Source organism: Rhineura floridana, chromosome 1 (genome assembly GCF_030035675.1).
Source record: "Rhineura floridana isolate rRhiFlo1 chromosome 1, rRhiFlo1.hap2, whole genome shotgun sequence".
NCBI classification, from domain to species: Eukaryota; Metazoa; Chordata; class Lepidosauria; order Squamata; family Rhineuridae; genus Rhineura; species Rhineura floridana.
Genome location: NC_084480.1, coordinates 150,007,470 through 150,029,829, shown reverse-complemented (window position 1 = coordinate 150,029,829; position 22,360 = coordinate 150,007,470). Strand labels below are relative to the sequence as shown.

At 43.5% G+C, this 22,360-nt stretch overlaps 1 gene segment (V, D, J or C); it reads right to left on the bottom strand.

Moving 5' to 3' along the window:
* Nucleotides 1–553: 553 nt before the first annotated feature.
* LOC133376947 (T cell receptor alpha variable 5-like) lies at nt 554–12,280 on the bottom strand. The segment is given in 3 exon segments: nt 554–630; nt 11,151–11,516; nt 12,117–12,280. Coding segments are annotated over 3 exon segments (546 nt in total).
* Between the last annotated feature and the right edge of the window lie 10,080 nt (nt 12,281–22,360).

Here is a 22,360-nt window from a genome sequence, read left to right as displayed (position 1 = left end):
GAATGAAGAGATTCTCATCTATAAAAAGAAGCCGTGTGAAGAAAGTATGTGGAAGGAAAGAGAAGCAGAATTGTTTCCGAATGAGCTTAGCTTAGCTTAGCCTTCATCAACCTGATGCCTGAAGATGTTTTGGACTATCTGTCCCAATCAGCATGGATACCAGCTGTGACCAATACAATGGTTTCATATTGGCTGCCTGTTGCATGGGCTAATATTTGTTTCATAGTCTTTCTATGGTAAAATTAAACACAAGGCAGATTACAAATAAAAATACAAATCACAATTAAGAACAAGAATAATATTCAAACCATAGTAAAGAACAGCAGCTTAAAGACCACAACAGACTAAAAACATACCTCCAAAGGCGCTACACAATACCCACTAGAACAGAACAATCTTGAAAAGATGGCAAAGAGGCACCAGCGGAACCTCTCTTGGGAAGCTGTTCCGTAGTTTAGGAGCCACAACTGCAGTGGTGCAGGTCCTTACTGTTTTCTGGACCTGAAGGTGGCTCCAAGGCCTGAGCACATTATGGTAGTTAAGCCTACCAATCCTAGGCCCCAAAACCTGAGATTTCCGGGTTAAGGCTAGAGTCCTCATAGGCGTGTTCCTGAAACGCCATCTTTCCACCTGCAGGGGGCAGGAGGGAAATAGGGGGCTCTTAATGAAATCCACATATCCCATCCCTTGACTGTTCCCAATCTTAACAGGCCTTCCCCATCACCTAAAACCAGTAGCCATGAGGGCTGTCACAAAAGGGAAGAGGCCAAGGGCCATTCCCCTACCCCACTGAGAATGAAAGACCCAGCATCACCCACCCCACTTAGGTGGCTAGATTTTTTCCTGCACTGGCCCCTGCTCACACAACATGGCTTGTGCAGTGAACGTAGCTATTCATTTATTTGAAATATTTCTTAGCCACTCTACATTGCCAAAGCAATCACGGGGCCAGGGGACTCCAAGTTGCTGGTCTCTGTGGTGAAGAGAAAGGAGTGGAAATTGCTGACAGAAAGACAACAGGACAAGGAAGAGAAGGGGCAAACATCAGAAAGAACAGAAGGCAGTGAAAAGCAAGCATGAGATGGAAAGGGTTAGCTTTTAAAACAGTACAATGGAAGGATCTGTCAGTTGGGTTCTCTCTTTCTCATTCGTCCAGTCTTAAATTTGGTTCTCCGCATTTTTGCAGCAATTTGCAATTTTTTTAAAAAAAAATCCTCATGAAAATTTTCAGCATTTTAATGCAAATTTCTCCTAATAAACACGTTTGTCTGAAGTTTTGACTGAAGTATGCATTTTTCCAAGCAACGTCTCATAATATAATGCGTTTCGTATGTTATTTTCACTAATATATTCATTCATATGCACACTTTCCCCTAATCTATGCATTTTTGTAAGCACTCCTTGGTTGGAAAACTGTATTGGAAAATTCAGAGAAGTGTGAATTTCAAGGGGTGGCTCTGTTTCGGTCCTTATGTTGTTTTCAATAGTGTGAACTCGATAAAATCAACTTGAAATGTGAACTGATCGAATATCTCCCCCATGCCTACTGGAGGTGAACTGTCTGTGTCAAAGGCAGAAGCGGGAGGCACGATGGATAAGGTCCTTTGCTTTGTACAGTTTGGTACATTCCAGCCACACAAAAGCCAGAGGTTTATTTATTATTTATTAAATAGTTATACTCCTTAATAGAATAAAAATCTCTAAGCAGTTTACAGAAAAACAAGAAAACTGCATGCAATAAAATGTCCTAACAACTAGATTAAAATGAAATTAAAACAAAATACAATTGTGTCACAAACAAAATACCCCCGCCCCTCATCTCTCTCCATCCTCCATCCAGTCAAGCAGGAGGTAATTTCACTCTTGAAGTATACGTTCCACCCAGACAAAAGCAGTCAAGGAGGCACTAAAATGGTACAGATGGTACAGTTTAACAGCCAAAATCTTGGGAAGATATTTATGTTTGGCTTCCTCAACAGTTGTCTCACTGTGTCATCTTGTTTGCCACAGAAATAGGTGCCTCTGTCTGCCACCTGGGTATTTTCCAAGGACAGAGACAGCTCAAAATCCTTTGTTCCAGGACTCTTGAAACGGTCTTGAAATTCCTTCTCGATGGTAGACTCTCCTGATGAAAAGATCACCAGCTTAGGTTGTGCAGGAATCTTCTGTTCTTGCTTGTACCAGGACATGTAATAATATTTGGTATTCCTTTGGGAACAGGTTAGAGTCACTGCATCCCCCTCCCTGACCATCATGTCTGGAGACTGATGAAAAGCAGACCCTATAAGGATAAAATGTAAAAGAGTTGAAAGATTTAATTGTATGAATTACAAATAAAAGAGGGAATGATGTGACATAACCTTCATCCCTAAATTTTGGTATTCCTACAACATAGCAGAAAGTCCAGAGGATGCAATACAGGGATCATCCAAAAGCGGTTGGGATTAAGGAGAACTTTTATCAGTTCTTTTTCCACTGAAGTCTTCTATCTATAAGGCAAACAGCTGCAGGCATCTCGGGTGTTTTTTTGAAATCACATTCCTTGTGGGTCATGTCTCACAACTGGTACCAACACCACTTCCTTTTTTTAAGTTTAAGTAAGGAAATGGGAAGAGAAAAATAGGCAGAGAGGCCAAAAAGAGAGCACAAACATCAGAGAACGATGGATCCAGCCTGGAAGCAGACAATCGTTTTCTCAGAATTGATGTTAGCTGCTGCCGATGTGCACATTTACTCTGTATTGCCACTGTTCACAAATTTGCAGGAAACTTGATTTGAGATAGGGGTGAAATTAAGGGGTATATATTTCTATCATATCACTCAAAACTCTCTTGAAAGCTATCCTATTTTCCCATCCATGGGATGTGCTGTGTATGGAGGATTAAAATTGTGTCATGATGGTTGGACACTTACCTGATGAGAGCAGTAAGGCAACAAGCAAATGGAAGCTCATTGGTGCAAAGGAATGTCTCAGCACACATTTGCCTGACTTGAGCCTCCTCTGAATACAGCCTTGACACCCATCAAGTAGCTAATGCAAGAAGACACAGATGTGAGAACGGGAAGGTGTGTGGGCAAGGAAGAGGAAATTAGAAACCACTCGCGCATCCTAGTTGCTATCAGGTGGGGAGTCTCTCTGAGCTTGTGCTGCTGCAACTGCTATAAACTGCTATAAAGAGCGGAAGGGTTTGAGAAGGACGGGTGAGAAGCCTGCAGGTCCTGAAGAAAGAATTTGGGCCTGTCCTGGGATATTTTACTACACTGAGAGAACTAACACTAAACTTAGCCGAAGCAGGTCTGAAGGGCTGAGGAAGGACACCTTCAAGGGCTAAGGAGAACTGTCCCTGTAGCTGCTGGAGACGATTTTTTGTGTTCCTTGTCGGCTACGACAAGCACAAGCCAAGGACTGTGTCTGCCTCTATACCAGGATGTTTTTAGTTAAGAATGGAGAGGAGGGGGGAGTGGTTACCCTGCTTTCTGTTTTCTTATGTCAGTGTACGTCGCCTAGAGTGACCGTTAATTCGGCCAGATAGGCGACTCATAAATAAAATTTTATTTTATTATTTTTTATTATTATTATTATTTTCTGTTTTCTACCCATAGGTATGCATTGCATCACTGAACCCACAAATACCCAAACAATAATACTATATGCTATCAGCAGTTGTCCTGTTTCTTCTGTGAACTAAGGCGGCAGTCAGATTTGTTTATTGCATTAGTTTTACTGATTACAATTTTATTTTATTATTTTTTATTATTATTATTATTTTCTGTTTTTCTTCTGTTCCCCCATGATTCCCCTATGAAACCAGTGAGAAAGGACTGTATGCTGGTATATACTGAACCAAATTTTGTCACTTTACTCCCATGATCTTATGGGTTATTGGGGTTGCAAACGGATATTTTTCTGGAAGCAATTAACATAGAAATGAGCACTAAATTTCCACGATATTCCGCTAGATGTCCAGAAGTGGCTTTTGTCATGTGAAAGATCAAATAAAATGTGGAAAACATCAATTAAGGAAACCTTGGGAAAATGGAATAAACTGATACCTGAATACAGCCTCCCTGCAATCAATACTGCAGGCCCTATTGATTGCAGTGTAAAATGGACTTTATCTTGAACCCCAGCAGGTTTCTTTAATTTCTGCTGTAGGCTATCTGGATATTTATGAGAGAAGAAGGTTTCTTGGGATCTTCTAGATCATTTCAGTTCTTGGATCTACTAGCCTCCACTATTGAACTACATTTTAGGCATATATTTAGACATCCATATATGGCCTGGGGAGGAGCCAGATTCTCAAAGAATCTGGAGATGAATATACCATTTTTAGAAAATACATCCCTGCAACGGAATATGAAACTAGCTGAGTCCTGATCTCTAAAAGTATTGCAAGCATACAGTTATAATACATATATTCCCCATGAACTACATCAGCTGTAATAAAAAGACTTGGGAGCCCCATATTGAAAATATGTAAAAGGTGTGATTTGTGCTCATTTTGTGGTAAAGATACCTCTGATTTTAGGGTCGTTGGATAGTACAAACTTTTGGCAGATCAGAACTCAATTCTAGTTATTACCGTCTGCTGTCTCCCTCTCACATTTCTTTGCTCCCAAGCAGGGTTGATTTGGTTTAAATAGCTTCTTTGAAGAACTGGATTTCAATGATTTAAATCAGTTTAAATCACTAGCGAGGAAGATTCTATGTAATCATCATTTTTAGTAGAAGTAAATTATTGTTTAATATAACCTTATTACATATTGAGAGATGCAAGTTTCATTAGAAGGTAGGTGCACAGTAAGCAATTATTCTGAATTCAGATTAATTTTCATCAAAAATGGGATAATTTAGTCATTTTAGTATAAGCAGAATGAATTTGAGAAATCATTCAGGAGATGAACCAGCTCCAACTATTCAATTAATCATGATATTTTTATCTTGATATGTCAGAATCACCACCACCAAACGGACTTTTAAATTGTACTACTAAGATTGTTTATTCTTTTGGTTAGTTTTCTTCTTCAATAGATGACATTAACAAAACACACATACGGTTTTTTGAATGGTTAACTATTTCAGTTTTTCGATAAATGTAAAAGTTCTTAAAAAAATAAAATCCAGGCAATTTCAGCCAAGTCAACATGAGAAACTTAAAATATTGTGTGGTGCAGTTAACTCAAGTCTTCTTCCTTCACCTTTGTCTTCCTTGTTCATTCTGGAAAAGAAACACAAGCTTTCCTACTTTTTCAGTTCCCAACTTATTTCTCAGTTTAGAATGAACTAGTCCAAAGGAAGAAAAAATTCTGTCTACAACAGCAGAAGAAGCTACGGCTTGTTAAGAGCTGGATTACCCCTTAAGTGGTCTTCTCCTTGTTCAGATCTATTCCATCTCCCCGAATTCTCTATTCATTGACCTTCTCTATCTTTGCACTTAGAGAGGCTGAGAGAGAGGACCATGTGCGCTTCATGTATACTGCCTGCAGAATAGGACTGACCAGGTTATTTCCCATCTCCATAAACAGCTGTTAGCATATTCATAGAATATAATTAGAAGTTGTATAATTAGTTTTGTTGTTGTTATGTGCCTTCAAGTCGATTACGACTTATGGCAACCCTGTGAATCGGCGACCTCCAAGAGCATCTGTCGTGAACCGCCCTGTTCAGATCTTGTAAGTTCAGGTCTGTGGCTTCCTTTATGGAATCAATCCATCCCTTGTTTGGCCTTCGTCTTTTTCCTAGAGGGGGTGTATAATTAGTATTCATTATTATATCTTTGGCCTAAGCTTTTTTTTACTAATTGTTTTAAGAATATTTTGAAATCTGATTCAAATTTTTAAAAAATCCAATTTAAATAAGAACACCACTTTTTAATTATTTTTTTAAAATCATATATTTTTATCAACCCTGCTCCTGAGGGTACTTATGACCACAGGTCCTACTTATCTAGACCCTGGATCTGATCAGGGGTAGATGGTATATTTTTGCTCTTCTTTGGTGTATTACCTCCCATCATCCTAAGCACTTTTTGAGAAACCCTTCTATTCACTACAGTTTGAGGCTTACATAGAGCAGTATCACTCCCTAAGCCATCTCATCCAGGCTCTGAACCAGTTCCAAAAATATCATTAAATGCTTCTTCTTGTTGTTGTTATGTGCCTTCGAGTCGATTACGACTTATGGCGACCCTATGAATCAGTGACCTCCAAGAGCATCTGTCATGAACCACCCTGCTCAGATCTTGTAAGTTCAGGTCTGTGGCTTCCTTTATGGAATCAATCCATCTCTTGTTTGGCCTCTTTTTGTACTCCCTTCTGTTTTTCCCAGCATTATGTTCTTTTCTAGTGACTCATGTCTTCTCATTATGTGTCCAAAGTACGATAACCTCGGTTTCATCATTTTAGCTTCTAGTGATAGTTCTGGTTTTATTTGTTCTAACACCCAGTTATTTGTCTTTTTCGCAGTCCATGGTATGTGCAAAGCTCTTCTCCAACACCACATTTCAAATTAGTGGATTTTTCTCTTATCCGCTTTTTTCACTGTCCAACTTTCGCATCCATACATAGAAAGTGGGAATACCATGGTCTGAATGATCCTGACTTTGGTGTTCAGTGATACATCTTTGCATTTGAGGACCTTTTCTAGTTCTCTCACAGCTGCCCTCCCCATTCCTAGCCTTCTTCTGATTTCTTGACTATTGTCTCCATTTTGGTAAATGATTGTGCCAAGATATTGATAATCCTTGACAAGTTCAATGTCCTCATTGTCCACTGTAAAGTTACATAAATCTTATGTTGTCATTACTTTAGTCTTTTTGACATTCAGCTGTAGTCCTGCTTTTGTGCTTTCCTCTAACTTTCATCAGCATTCTTTTCAAATTATTACTGGTTTCGGCTAATATTATGGTATCATCTGCATATCTTAAATTATTGATATTTCTCCCTCCAATTTTCACACCTCCTTCATCTTGGTCCAATCCCGCTTTCCGTATGATATGTTCTGCGTACAGATTAAACAAACAGGGTGTTAAAATACACCCCTGTCTCACACCCTTTCCGATGGGAAACCAATCGGTTTCTCCATATTCTGTCCTTACAGTAGCCTCTTGTGCAGAGTATAGGTTGCACATCAGGACAATCAGATGCTGTGGCACCCCCATTTCTTTTAAAGTATTCCATAGTTTTTCATGATCTACACAGTCAAAGACTTTGCTGTAATCTATAAAGCAGATTTGATCTGTTATCATAAAGAAGCATCCCTTGATTGGAAGGCTGTCTCCTTAGTTATCTCACTGTGGCTAAAGGACCTGTCCTTGCTTGCTTTTTGGGAAATTCATGACAAATGGGGCCCTCTCCCATTTGTCATGAAATGAATGGCACAGTAAGTAGCAAGCCCCACTAACTGAGTAGCCCTGCCTTTGTCACCATTTGTGCTTTCTTCATTTGTTTTCGGATTATTATTTTTTTGAGCTTTACAACATCCTTTTTTGAGGTGCAGTGACCAGAACTGTACACAGTGTTGGAGAATTTTGTATTTCTCCTTGGGTTATTTTGCTGGGGGTCCTTGAATAAAAATTTTGAAGACACAGGCTTGCAGCAAAAAGGTCGGCCTTTATTGGATGACAAGTGTACACTTGGTCGGTCTCCCTCTGAGTGAGTGGAGAACTGCAACTTGGCACTGTTTGCCTGGGTTTTTTATACATTTCAGACTTTAGCATCTACCAATCAGGATTTAACACATCAAAATGACATAGGCATTTTACACGGGCATTGCATAGGTACTGTACTTCTCTGCATCGTGTTCTAGTGAATATGGTGTTCTAATGAATTTGGCAATGTTCAGTACTTCACATGAAAGTACATTTTCACAGTGAGCTAAGCACTCCAGCTAATAAGCTAAGCATCTTAGCTATTCTGCAATTCTTTCTACGTCTTAGAGGTACCGAGATATTCAGCACAGTGTTATCAATTGGTTTGGGTACAAGTAGTTCCAAACAACCAGCATAGTCAGGGGAGATAGCTCCAAAAAGAAAAAGATCTGTTTTCCTACTAAACTATTAAAATGTTATGAACCTTTATAGCTTTATGGAAGAATACATTTTATTTATTGTTTATGTATATTGAATTCCACATTAGCTATACATGTATGTATATATAACATTCCCCATCACCCAGTATTCCAAGCATATATAGATTTGTAGAAAGGCATTACGTTATTGGTAGATTTGCTTCAATCATTTTCCTAATGATCCTTGCTTTTTCTAAACATCCTGATCAATTTGGTGTCATCATCATCATCAGCTTCTACTAGTGCACTAAGGTAATTTCAGACTCTGAACATAATAGTGTTTTGGGGATGCCCCCTCCTTCTCAGACAGTAATGTGTATTGCTTCAAAATGTGCTGAGTCAGCCACCCTCCTGCCCATTCTGCTGAGTGGTGCTCTGGGCTTGTACCCAAAGTCTTCTCCAGGTGGCACTGCTGGGAATCAGTTTCTGTTCACACTGAATGTACAAAACAATCCTAAATCAACTAGACACACATTATCAGGCTTATTGCTATAACTGTAAAGCTCTGAGGGGCTGCTACTTGGGGAAGCAGCTTGCGTGGTGGGAGGAGTATTCAACTCTCACCTGCCAAACCCTTTCCGTAATCTGAATCACCCTCAGAAATCCCTCTTTCTCTTCCTCATAAAAAAAACAAAAAAAACACAGCTTTCATACATTAGAATCATAAAGGACATCAGTCAAAACTAATTTTATTTTGAAATTTAAATATTAAAAATACAGTAAACATAAGAAAAACAACAACAGAACCCCCTCAAGCAACAAACAAACTATGATCCCTCCTTCATTGCTGTCCACATCACTGTTTGCTTCCTCTTTGGGGATGCACACAATCTTATTCTAGATCTTCAATCAGCAGTTCTGGATGGAAAAGGAGGGAACAGAAGCGAGTCTTAATTACAGCCACTTGATTTGACTTTCCAGGTCCAGACTCAGTGCACAGCAAGCATACTTAGGCAACTGGTGGGGGTCGCATGCCCTGGCTAGGCCCAATGGGGCTGCCTGCTACCCACCCCAACCATCACTACCCTTGTCAGATGATTGAGCCCCCTCCTTCAGTAGTCATTGGTCTCCACCACTGAGAGCTGGCACTCACTTCCTGCCCCCCACCCCACTTTTGTAGCCTCGGTGCAGGAGTGCTTCAGTGTGGAAAGTGAGGCTGGTGTGTTGGGTCGGTGCTTCCAGGATGGAGATGTTACTTTCACTGGTTTTCAGGCATAGCCCAGACAGTTCAGGAGGGACAATCTCTGAAACAGACTCCAGCTGTGGAGGCAAGAAAATGCTAGATCAGGTCCTTTTTTCACTTCCCAAAATGGGTGCCATGAAGATTGGGGCCACTGCATTTCCACCCACCACCACCTATTTCCCTGCAATCTATTGGCAAGAACCGCTGCTTATGTACACATATTATCAACATGAACAGTTATTTTGAATCCACAGTCTTGATTGAAGGTGTATTTATTTAACAGATTTTTAACCTGACTTTCAGCGTTCCTGCCCTCATAAGGAATTTTGCAACAAATAATTCAAAAACCATAATCATAAAATTATGAAATAGCATTTAAACATTAGAATAACATTAACAAGAGAGGAGCAGCCATAAAAACCTGTGCAGATTGACTGAACCAACTCTCAGCCTATCTTACCTCACAGGGTTGTTGCAAAGATAAAAGGGGGGCAATGATCCAGAAAGAAAAGCGAGGTGCAAATATATCATGTCATATTCACAAACTATGCCATGAAGGGGAAGGAACATGCACAAAGACAACCCCCAGTTGCTTTAACGGCAACGTTCCACAGTTCTGGCACTTACAGCAAAATACCATCAGCAACAACACAAAACTTGCCAACACACACAAATACTCTGGACATACGCAGCTTGAGTGAACCAACTCTGTCTAACCTCCCTCACATGGCTGTTAGAAAGACTCCATATACACACACAATGGAGATGTAAAAATACACACACCCATATAGTAGTTTATTGTCAAAGCCAGTTGGTCACTGAAGAACCTTTTTTAAAAAATCATTATTAGTTACCTGCCACATAGCAGCATGACACCCAAGTAAGCCTACCTAATTGCTTAAACAAATAGAATTGGAGGAGGAGAGAAAGATTTACAACACAATTCTTTGGTATGCCTACTCAAAAGTCCTGTTGATTTACAGCACAGTCCTAACAATGTCTACTCAAAAGTAAGTCTTATTGAATTCAATAGGCTTTATTCCTATTGGGTATGTGGGATTAGCATTGCAGCTTTATTTTTAGAAAAGTAAGTATAGGGTTAAAGCTTCATATTGGGAAGGTTTTCAGGACTTGCAAGGGGTTCTAGCTATTGCCTGGAGGGCAACAAATCCCTTGTCAATCAGAACTCTGACTTCACTTATTAGCTAAAAGCCTGAAAGGGCGGGGATTGGAGCAGCTGGCTACTAACTCATTTTTTAACACATGTTGGGGGGGCAGCTGATATTTTGGTATATATCTCTTGATTCAAAGCACTTAGGAACTTCACTTTTTTAAAAAAAATGAAAGCTAAGAGCCTGGGGTCCCAGGGTCTGGGAGAAATGGACCCTTTTTACTCAACTGTCGGTGGCCCAGCCCCAAACCCAAAGTGTGAGTGCATGAGAAACCCAAAGCAGGACTGTGAGATCCACTGTTCAGCCCCCCTCCCTTGCCTGAAAGGACCTCTGTGGGCTCTGCGATCTAGTGGGTGGAGGCCAAAGGGCAACACCAAAGAAGAGGGCAAAGCATGCCACCTTCTTAATCATCCTGACCCCATAGGGAGATCCTGTTACCTCTGTCCCTGAGAGCAGACAGGAATGTGATAATCTTTTGTAAGCTGCTTTGAGAGCCTCGCCATAAAGCAGAGCTATACAGTAACACGAAGTAATATACAGATAACCAAGTAGATGCGTTCCTGGACATTACTTCTTTAACAAAAACATTTAACATGGAAAGAATAGGAATTGGGTCCTACACCACAAAAAAGGAGAGCAGTTCAACATATTTCAGATCACTTTTTGTTCAATACTAACAACACGCATGTCTGAAATGAAACAACCAGGTTAGGTAAGCCTTGCATACAGATCACTGTATGTAGAACCCCGGTGAAGGGGTTTGTGTTTGGTTCCCTCAGCAGTTGCCTCACTGTGTAATCTTGCTTAGCACAGAAGTAGACGCCAGTGTCTTCCAGCTGGGCTGCCTTCAGGTTCAGATGCAATGAATAACTCTTTGTTCCAGAACTCTTGAAGCGCTCTTTAAATTTGTTCTCAATGGCAGAGTTTGCTCCACTATCTTCCACCGAAAAAATCACTAGCTGGAGCTGTGTATCGTTTCTTTCTTGCTTAAACCAGTACATATAAGAATAAGTGGTTTTATTTTGGGAACATTTCAGGTCGACGGACACATTTTCCTTGACAATCATGTCTGCAGACTGCTCAAGAGCACAACCTGTAAGAATAAAAATAGGGGGAGAAAACATGAAAATTTAATTGGACGACTTGCAAATAAAGGGAGATGTAGCAACTTCAAAGCCAGTATACATTTCCATCAGATTTTGGTCTCTCCCACTACACTGGAGACCTTAGAATCTAAGTTGTTACTTAAGTTGTTACCTCTGTGACATAACCCTATAGCGCAATCAGAGGAATAAAATAGTAGGAAATATCCAAAAGTGGCTGGGGTTAAGAAGAATGTCAGCTTTTTGTATCTATAAGCCAAATATCTGCAAGCTCACTTGGGTGCTGTTTAAATTACTGTTTTTTGTGACTCACAACTGCATCTCGTCACAACCAAAGATTGGTCACACCAGTGGCATCAGCCCAGCTTTCCTGTGAAGGCTTTCACAGTAAAGATTAGCACATATGAACACCATTTCAGAAAATACTTCAACTGTACCACTTTCTGCTCTGTATAAAACTATTGCTATATACACACTAAGTTAATAGTGGGTCCTATATTTCAGGCAGGGATTAAAAAAAAACTATCCCAGGTCAGAAAAGTTTGAAAACCACTGATTTAAATGATGGTGGTAATAAAAAAGTCACTTACCTGATGAGAATAATGAAGCAACAAGCAAATGGAAGCTTACTGGAACAAAGAAGTGTCTTAGCAGACATTTGCCCGGACAAGCCAACTCCAGATGCAGCAACATCCTTGGCTCTCATCAAATAGCTAATGCAGTAAAACCCAGATGAGGGAACAGGAAGTTGTGTGGGTAAGGGAATGGAAATTAAAGAGAAACCACTCAAGCACAGGGGCTAGAAGCAAACTCAGCTGGGAGAGGACCTGTTCAGAGGATATAACAATAGACATTAAATGGCAGTCTGGTTTTGCAGAAAGAAAGTTTACAGACAAATCTCAGTAAAAGATTTCAGAGCCGTCCCTCCCATAAGGTAAAATGAGGCAAATGATTTGGGGGGACCATTAATGGGTGGCAAATCGTCCACCACAAATGGTGCAATATGTTTCACTTGCATTCCTCTATGAAGAGTTGGGTTTGGTTTCCTCAGCAGTTGCCTCACTGTGTAATCTTGAGTGGCATAGAGATGGGTGCCAGTGTCTCCCCGTAAGGCATTCTCCGAGACAGAGATACCTCATAATTTTTCATTCCATGGCTCATTTTTAACATAAATGTCTTTACTGCGATTTTATAATAAAGGAAGCCATAACAAATAGGAAGGAAGGAAGGAAGGAATACGTAATAAATAAAAAGGGAATAAAAAGATACGGAGCATATCAAAGTAAAGAGCATGTTCATACTCTCAAGAGTCTTCTCAGAAGTCCCACTGAGTTCAGTGGAACTTGCTCCCAGGCCAGGTCAATGTGTTTTTGGATTGCACCCTAAATTAGTTAGGTCAGGGGTTCTCAAGCCGCCTATGCTCAGCGCCCACTTGAGATGGCTGAAAATTACTGAGGCCCAACAGTCACAAAATGGTGATGCAGGGGCAGAACCAATCACAAAAGTGTGGCAGATGGTGTCATAATTTGGCCCTAGGGTTGTGTATGGACTCCCTGATCCAGATCCGGTTTGGGATGATAAGACTTATTTATTTATTTGACTTATTAGTCGCTTATCTGGCTGAATTGTCAGCCGCTCTAAGCGACGTACAAAGCAGAACATGCAAACATCAAAACATTAAGAGACTAACAATAACGGAAAAGCTAAAAAAACAGGAACAGCAAACCAAAAACATTCATCTTCCTGGTAAAGGACAGTCCCCAAACAAATGTCACTAAGAGCAGGGGTGGTGGGCAAGGCAGGTGGAAATGCTTGCTCCTTGATGGACCCAGCACAGTCTCATCCCTGCAGCAGCATGACTCAGCCTGCAGCTCCTCCTGATAAGGCCCAGGCAGAGGGGTGGGGCAAGGCAGGTGGAAATGCTTGCCCCTTGATGGTCCCAGCACAGTCTCATCCCTGCAGCACTTGTAGTCCAACAGTATTTGGAGGGCACTACATTGGCTATTCCTGTATGGTGACATTTTAGGCAGAATTTGCTTTCTTTGCTTATCCACTTCCTTTCCATTCTCAGTGTATTCATTTATTTGCTGTTAATAAATATTCACCTTTTGCCATCCCTCCTACAGAAGTGAGACCTTCCTTCCCTCTTGTCCCTCTGAACTTCTCTGTCTTCTGGCTGGCCACCTTCACTCAGCAAGCAAGGAGTTGCTGGTGCTGGCATTAGTCCACCCAAAAGGCTGTGGTACAGCTAGGGAGCAGGGCAGGCAAGCGAAAAAGCACTTGGTAGGCTGTGGCACTGAGGCCCATCTAAAAGCTGGGACCTGGCCCACTGTTTGAGAAACAATGAGCTAGGCCCTTGGTGTCCAGAGCAGAAGAACTGAGACTAAATTTTAAGGCCAGGAAACAGCTTCTAACGAGCATTTGTCAGTTATGTATAATGAATGCACATACTAAATGACATCCTCCCATGGTGGTTACTTAATGTGGAGAACCTTTGTAACAGTCTGTCCCTCTTTCCTGATAGAGCAGCCATCCATAAGCTGACTTGGTGCAGGAGAAATAGCGGCCATCAGCCTCCCAGGGCAGTGTGAGGAAACAACTGGTTGCTCTTGCAGTTGTTAACTGTTCTTAGTGGTTCTGGGCCTCAATTGTGCTCTTAGTCTAAAATAAATGGTTATGTTTATTTCCTAGGAAGCTGTTCTTGGTGAAATTTCTGGTGACCTCTCTCTAAATCGAGGCCTGGTGCTGCAGGAGGTAGAGGAGGATAGAGATGGAGAGGAGGGGTAGGAGGAGGACCAGACCATTCAGGAAAGCACCTTGCTCGAGTGGAGGACACGAGCCAAGCCAAGCCCCTTTCCTCCTTCCCCCCCTCCTTTTAAGGCTCGGTCCACTGACTCCCAAGAGGCGTACTACGCCAGTCAGCTCAGGGACCCCAAAGAGGTTCTCCTCCTCCTCCCACCCCCGGAGAGATGCAGAAGCCGCAGGGGGAGGCGCACTCTGCACATACTCAGGGGCCCGCCCAGAGCCTTCTGCTTACCAGTGGCACGCTCAGTGTCAGAACTGCAGCATCCTCCTTTCACCACACAGCTGCCACTTCCTCCACTTTGGCCTGTCAGAAGGAGCCTCTGCCGCCTCAGTTGCCCCACCTGTAGGGAGAGAAGGATGAGGATTACAATGATGGCACCACAGGGACAAACTTCCTCCAATCTCTCCCCCGCCTGCAAGCCCAAAGAAATGTCCGCCTTCTGTCACACCTGTTTTGGAAACATTAGTCGGTTGGTGAACTGCATTGCAAAATTCAAATAAGATTTCAAAGAAGAGCTGTGTTTTGGTTCCCATATCGTTTTGGAAAGTACAAATTGATAGATTTGGCTTGAAATATGAACTGAATCAAGTCTCTCCCCCATCCCTCCTGCAGATCAAAGCAATTCTTAGCTTCTTCTACTTTTGCACCTACGACCTGTAGGATTACTACCACATGTTACGGCTAGGGCTACTAACTTAGATGGCTTTTTAAAAGATTAGACAAATGTTGTGAAAGACAGCTTGATTCATGGCTCTTTGCAATGGAATCTATTGAGCCTCTGTGCTCAGAGCAGTTTACCTCTGAATTCAAGCCACAGGAGAAGCCCATCGCTTTAAAGTCCTGGACTGAACTTCCAGGTGAATCTAGGTGAGCACTGTGGGAAAGAGAATGCTGGAGCAAAAGGACCTTTGGCCTCATCCAAGGAGGCAATTCTTATGTTCTTAGCCTTGACAGAGCAAGGCAAGGACACAATATGGCCTTTGGGTCCTAAGTTTTAAAGAGAGGCTATGTCCTGCCATCAAGCATAAGGAACAATGCACTATTTTAGGGGTAGGGAAACCTTTTGGGGGGGATTGTACTTCAAAACATGAATTTTCATATTGCATGGTGTGGCAGCTGCACACATTTCACACGCAGAGCAGATTCATTTCTTGGCATCTTCAGTTTAAATTTCTCAGGTAGTTGAGCTAGGAAAGACTTCTACCTGAAAGCTCAGAGCACCAGATAGTAGACCATGCTGGACTACATAGCCAACATAATGTCGTCCAGAAGTGATTGTATGCCACATATTTATACACCACTGACCCCTACTGGAAAGCATTTGAGAGAGCATCTGACTAAATAGACAGGTAGCAGGGTTGCATTTTTGTAGCCACGAAGGCACACATGCCATCTCTAACTATGCAGAATGAAGAGATTCTCATCTATAAAAAGAAGCCGTGTGAGGAAAGTATGTGGAAGGAGAGAGAAGCAGAATTGGCTTTTATGTCATGTGAAAGATCAAATTAGTACCAATCCCTATATGTGTGTGTGTGTGTGTGTGTGTTGTATTTTATGTATTTTAATTTATTTTAATGTTTTTGTGATTTTACTGTTTCAATTTTATTATGTACATGTTTGATTTTATTTTTGTAAGCCGCCCTGAGTGCCTTATTATAGGGTAGAAGGGTGGGATAGAAATATTTTAAATAAATAAAGTAAAGGCTGTTCAGCAGCATGTTGCCAGACATGTGGAATGTTGCAGGATGTTCAGCTTGCTTGCCAAGAGGGGAAAGTCCCACGGGGTGCCTGGTGGGTGATTCTGCTGACAAAACGTGTTGGGGGGGTGAGGGTGACGCCTCCCTGCAAGACAGTGCTTAAATGAAACATACCCTCAGCCTATAGCACACTTACTTCTAACATGCATGATAATATTTTCAGGGTTGGGGCCTCTGATAGGAGGCTCTTCAGCATTTAAGTATTTCTTTGAGCTCCTGATGTCGGAGACTTTTTTCATTGAGGTGGATCCATAGATTCAAGGAAAGAGATAATGTGGAAAGGGGGGAAAAACAGGTAACTGATTTTTGGCAATGGATAAAAGGAAGTGTGATACTGAAGCAAATTGGCAGAATAGAGAGAGGGGCCATCTTCCAATGAGACTGAGAATCTTGGGTGTGCACAATTAACGAGGCAAATTTCACTTACAGTACCCACTCGAGCGCTTTAGTCTGCGGAACTGACACTGTTACAGATGCCACACTATACTTGTTCTGCACTTGTAAGAAATCATTCTTTTAGTGTGGCAGCACCTGCCCTTTGGAACTCCCTGCCTATTGACATCAAGCAGGTGCTTTCATTTTTTGCGGGGGTCTGCTTAAAACATTTCTGTTTAAACGAACCTGTCCAGACGTATAGATATTGATGTGTTTTAATCTCTTTTTAGTTTACTGTGATTTTAATTGTTTTAAATGTTTTAATTGCTGATTTTAAATGTTTTTATTGATAATTTTCATGTTTCTTGTAAAAAAAACTCGCTTAGAGGTAGTTGAATAATCAACAGGGTAACACACTGAATGACCAAGATGAAATAAAAGGAAGATGGAAGCAACACACTGAAGAACTCTATAAAAGATGCCAGGATGACAGATTCATTCACGGAGGAACCATATGACGAAGAACCAGAAATTTTAGAATGCAAGGTGAAAGGTGCTCTTAAAATACTTTGAAGAAACAAATCACAAGGAATAGATGGCATACCAATAGAGTTGCTACAAGCTACTGAGACTGAATCTGTCCAAATTTTGACTAAAATCTGTCAAGAAATATGGAAAACTAAACAATGGCCCATAGACTGGAAGCATTCCATATACATCCCAATTCCAAAGAAAGGGGATCCCAGGGAATGCAGTAATTATCGAACTATTGCCTTAATATCCCATGCAAGTAAAGTAATGCTCAAGATTCTACAACAAAGGCTCTTGCCATATATGAAGCAGCGGTGTCACTAGGGAGGTGCGGAGGGTGCGGACCGCACTGGGTGACACCATGAGAGGGGGGTGACACCCAGAGCCACCCCTAGGCACCGCCCTGCCACCACGCTAACATGTGGAAGGCGTGCGCCGCTGCCGAGCTGGATCTCCCACGCAGCCAGTTAGATCTTCTGAGGCCGAGGCAGCACGCAGACCGCCCTCCCACAGACGGAGGCCTTTGATCTTCCCCTCGCCTTCCTTCGGCTGCGCGCTCTGGCCAACGCAGGTAGGGGGGGAGGCGGGGGCATCAGCGGGAGCCTGGCCCCTCCTACGGTGGCGGGGAACGGGGGGGAAGCTGGAGGTGGTTCCTCAGCTGCAGCGGCCTCAGTGCCGTGGCAAAGGAGGCAAATTGGGGCGCGACGCAGCGCTCTTCTGCCAGCTGCTGGATCGCCTCTCCTGCTCCGTGCCAGGGCATGGCAGAGCCAGAGGAGGGGGGCGAGTTGGCCAGGGGCGCCATCCCCATCGAGATCCCCATCGAGATTCACACAGTAGCCAATGCCAATTCAACACACAAAAAGGTCAGTCTCCCTTTGGTGTGGGCCAAATGAGATGCAATGTTAAATGCATCTTTAGCAACCACATCAGGATTCTTGAGAACATTAGTGGTAGGTATGCATGTGTGTGTGTGAAACAGTGAAAGAGAGAGAGAGACTCCATCAGGACAATAGCATGCTGAGATGGGAGGCTTAATCCTTTCCTCCCCCTCATGATCTCCAAAAAATCTCCCCACAAGTGCCGTTACACCAATAGTAGCTTCCCTGAAACTTGTGGTGGCGGGGGGGGGGGAGAGATATTTGTCAGACCACAGTGGGGGAGCAAAGAGTTAAACCTCCCCTCCCTCTGTGCCGTGGACCTGACAAGTGTCCCTCTCTGCTCACCTGTTATATAGGAATCTGCCTTATAGGGAGTCAGACCACTGATCCATCTAGCTCAGTATTGTTTGCACTGACTGGCAGCAGCTCTCCCAGCCTGACTTGGAGATGCCAGGGATTGCAGCTGAGATGCTCCTCCACTGAGCCGCAGCCCTTCCCCAGTAAACTCTGTCATGATTGCGAAAGATGCATTTCACATCACGTCCCCATTTTGATCTAGGTGGATGTGAACAGAATGTGGTCCTTTTAAAAAAAAAAAAACTCTGTATAGTTTTCCTTTGGGGGAAAGCACCCTGTCTCTGGGCATGAAGATGGCCCATGAAGCACCTCGCCCACCAAGACATTGTATCTTTCTACCCCTGCCCCACTTCCTAATCCCCCACCTTTATCCTTTTCCAGTTGCACCATCACCACCATCTCAGCCTTATTTATTTATTTATTTTGTTTCATTTATAAACCGCCCATAGCTAATAGCTCTCTGGGCGGTGTACAAAACAGGATAAAATACAGGAATATTACAATAAAATCAGATAACAAATAATTAACACAATCAACAAAATACAACATAGAATATAAACATTAAAACATTAAGATGAGCTAAGCCTGAAAGGAAAGGAAGGCAGGATGGGATAGAGATTTGTATACTCCAAAAACTGGCTGATTATATTTTTGGGGGGGGGGGAAGTGAGGGAAATCAAATGACTTCACTTTCATCCGGTTCCAGATTTGCAGGCAAAAGACCAAAGCCATTAACCTATCGTTAGAAAAGACTTGGCCTTCCCTTCCCTCTGCTGTGCAGAAAGGGGGTTGTTGAGCCACATTGGAATTGTTTACCTGGGCAAAGCTGCCACTAGCTGCATCTCTCCACCAAGGCAGGAGTAGAATCCAAACCCTGGGTACAGAACCTGACTGTCAGGGATGGGGAATCTGTGACCCTCCAAATGTTACTGGAACGCATCAGCCCCAGCCAGCATGGCCAGTAGTCAGGGATGCTGGGAGGAGGAGCCAGCCCTGCCTGATCTTCTGCTGCAACTGATATAGAAAGGAGGATAGCAATCCCCTTTCTTGCATTACCTGTTGCCGTATTCTCTCCTGGCACAGATGCTGTGAAAACACCCCTTTACATAAAAGAGGGAGAGGGTTCTCTGTAAACGGGCACATGGCAGCCCCCTCCCCCCGGACTGCGGTCTTCGAGGAAGGAGCCTGGTTTGGGGGGCGCCCCAAGCCCTCCCCACCACGGTGGGAGAGGACGGCTTCCCTCATGCCCCCCCCCCCAGGAAAGCAAGGCAGCCAGAGGCCCGTGAGACAGACAGACGCGGGGTGACACTATGAGTTACCGCACTGGGTGACACCAACCCTAGTAACGCCACTGATATGGAGCAAGAAATACCAGACGTCCAAGCTGGATTTAGAAAGGGAAGAGGCACCAGAGATCATATCGCAAACATACCTTGGATAATGGAACGGACCAAGGAATTTCAGAAGAAAATCACCCTGTGCTTTATGGATTACAGCAAAGCCTTTGACTGTGTAGATCATGAAAAGCTATGGAATGCTTTAAATGAAATGGGGGTGCCACAGCATCTGATTGTCCTGATGCGCAACCTATACTCTGGACAAGAGGCTACTGTTGCCTGCAAAGTCCTCCCCTCTGCCAGACCCACAAGGCTCCCTTCCACAGAAAATTACCCAAACCCCTTCCCCCGGCCTCCCGTACACCTTTCCGCTGGAGTGCTCACCCTGCATCTCACTCACCACAAAGGCCTGAGCCGTGGAGTCATCATATGGCACAGCAGGATATCCTGGCCCCTCACCTGGATTTCTCCGCAGGTGAGAGAAAGAACTCATCCCGGAAAGTGCCAACGTTTTGGTTCAAATGAGATGCTCCCAGATCCCAAGGGGCAAACATCTAGAATGGACATTTTCCTGGGCTGAGGGTGGGAGGGAAGGAAACTCCTGTGCCAAGAGATTTTATGACTGGCTTTCACTTCTGCTCCCTAAAATGCCAACCTCAGACGAGGGGATGAACTCATCCATCTGCGGTCCTGTAATGGAAAGAGGAGGAAAGGATATGAAGAAAGGTTCATTTCTCACGTGGATTATTTGAACATCTTCCTGCTTCTTATGCCTCTCCCCTCTGTCCTCAGCCCTCTCAAACCTCTCCGTGGCTTCCATCCCCTCTCTCATTACGCTCCACCTCAGACCCTTCACAGGGCAGGAACCTTGCCATCTTCTGGCTAGGCTTCAGATGATCCCCTCTGCCCCCTGCCTCCAACCCTCCCCACGCATCTCCCTCTCACTTGGAGGCCCAACTCCTTTCCCTCTCTTTTGCATTTGGCACCCTCCTCCTCCTCCTCCCTTTCTTTCACATGTGATGTCTTTATTCTTACTGGAGGCATATAAAATGGCACATGGGGTGGAGAGAGTGGACTTTCTCCCCATCTTGCAATGCTCGAACCCAGCGGGGTCATCCAGTGAAGCTGAAAGGTGGGGGATTCAGGACACACAAGAGGAAGGGCTTCTTCTTCATGCAGCATTACGTTGCTCAAGGATGGCATTCCCTGCTCCTCGGTTTGGTGATGATGGCTGACATATAGGGCAGCTGCAGAAGGGGGTTAGAAAAAAAATGTGGAAGGTAAGGTCATCAATGGCTATGGATAACCCCCAGGAGAAGAGGCAGTGGCCCTCTAAATAGTACCTGTTGTTGGGGATCACAACTGTGAAAAGGCTCCTGCGGATGGCTCCTGTTGCGGGCTTTGTTCCTGTAGCATCTGGTTGTCCACTGTGGGAACACACTGCTGGACTAGATGGGCCTTTGGTCTGATCTAACAGGGGTCCTCTTATGCGGGAAGCCTGCCCATCAGGTTACCATCACATAGACTCTGCATTGCCATCCTAACCTTCTCCCTCTCCACAATACGTGACAACTCACACCAGCAGCCTCACCTGGCCTGGCTTTATGTTCAGGAGTGACTATTTTTATTCCACCTGAATCAGGGACACTTCTGTGGTTTTTTGGAAGCCGCCCCCAGAGGGGGTGACCTTTGTGGTCCTGTGAACCAGCAGGCCCCATAGGCATTTAAACCTGAAAGAGATGGGGAGAGATGAGAATCTGCAAAGCACCCAAAACAGAAAATAGGGGTAGCTTTCTATGTGTCAAGCTCTTTCATTGCAGGCATTGCCTCTACCATTTCAGGTGTATCGGGATCACTGGAGGGGGTGTTGTTAAAGTCTCCATTGATCCCTAAAAAGACCAGGTTACTGCCCCCACATTGCAAACAGCAGCTTGGAGGCAGCAATGGTTGCTACATCAGGGCAAGGAAGCCTCCAGGAGGGTCCTGAACACACCAACGTGTAAGACAAGTGTGAGCGGAAGGATGCTGGACAGCAGAGGAGTGTGGTGGAGCCTAGGATGGAGCCAGAGTGATTGGCAGGCAGATGGAGAGTGTCTGTTGAGACTGACTGTTTGACAGATGAAAAATGGAATGAGATGGGAGGGAGAATGGAAACTCATATAAAGAGTTTTGAAGAGAAACAGAATAGTAGAGTTGGAAAGGGCTTATAAGGTCATTGAGTCCAACCCCTTGCTCAATGCAGGAATCCAAATTAAAGCATACCCAACAGGTGACTGTCCAGCTGCCTCTTGAATGCCTCCAAGTGTTGAGGAGCCCACCACCTCACTAGGTAGTTGGTTCCATTGTACCATTCTAACAGTTAGGAAGTTTTTCCTGATGTTCAGTCGAAATTTGGTTTCCTGCATCTTGGGCCCATTTTTCTGTGTCCTGTACTCTGGGATGATCAAGAAGAGATCCTGGCCCTCCTCTGTGTAGAGTGCTATCATATCTCCCCTCAGTCTTCTCCAGGCTAAACATGCCCAGTTCTTTCAGTCTCTCTTCATAGGGCTTTGTATACAGCCCCCTGATCATCCTTGCTGCCCTCCTCTGAACCCATTCCAGTTTGTCTGCATCCTTCTTAAAGTGCAGTGTCCAGAACTGGATGCAGTACTGAAGATGAGACCTAACCAGTACCAAACAGAGGAGAACTAATACTTCATGTTATTTGGAAACTATACTTCTGTTAATGCAGCCTAAAATAGTATTGGCTTTTTTTGCAGCAACATTGCACTGTTGGCTCATATTCAGCTTGTG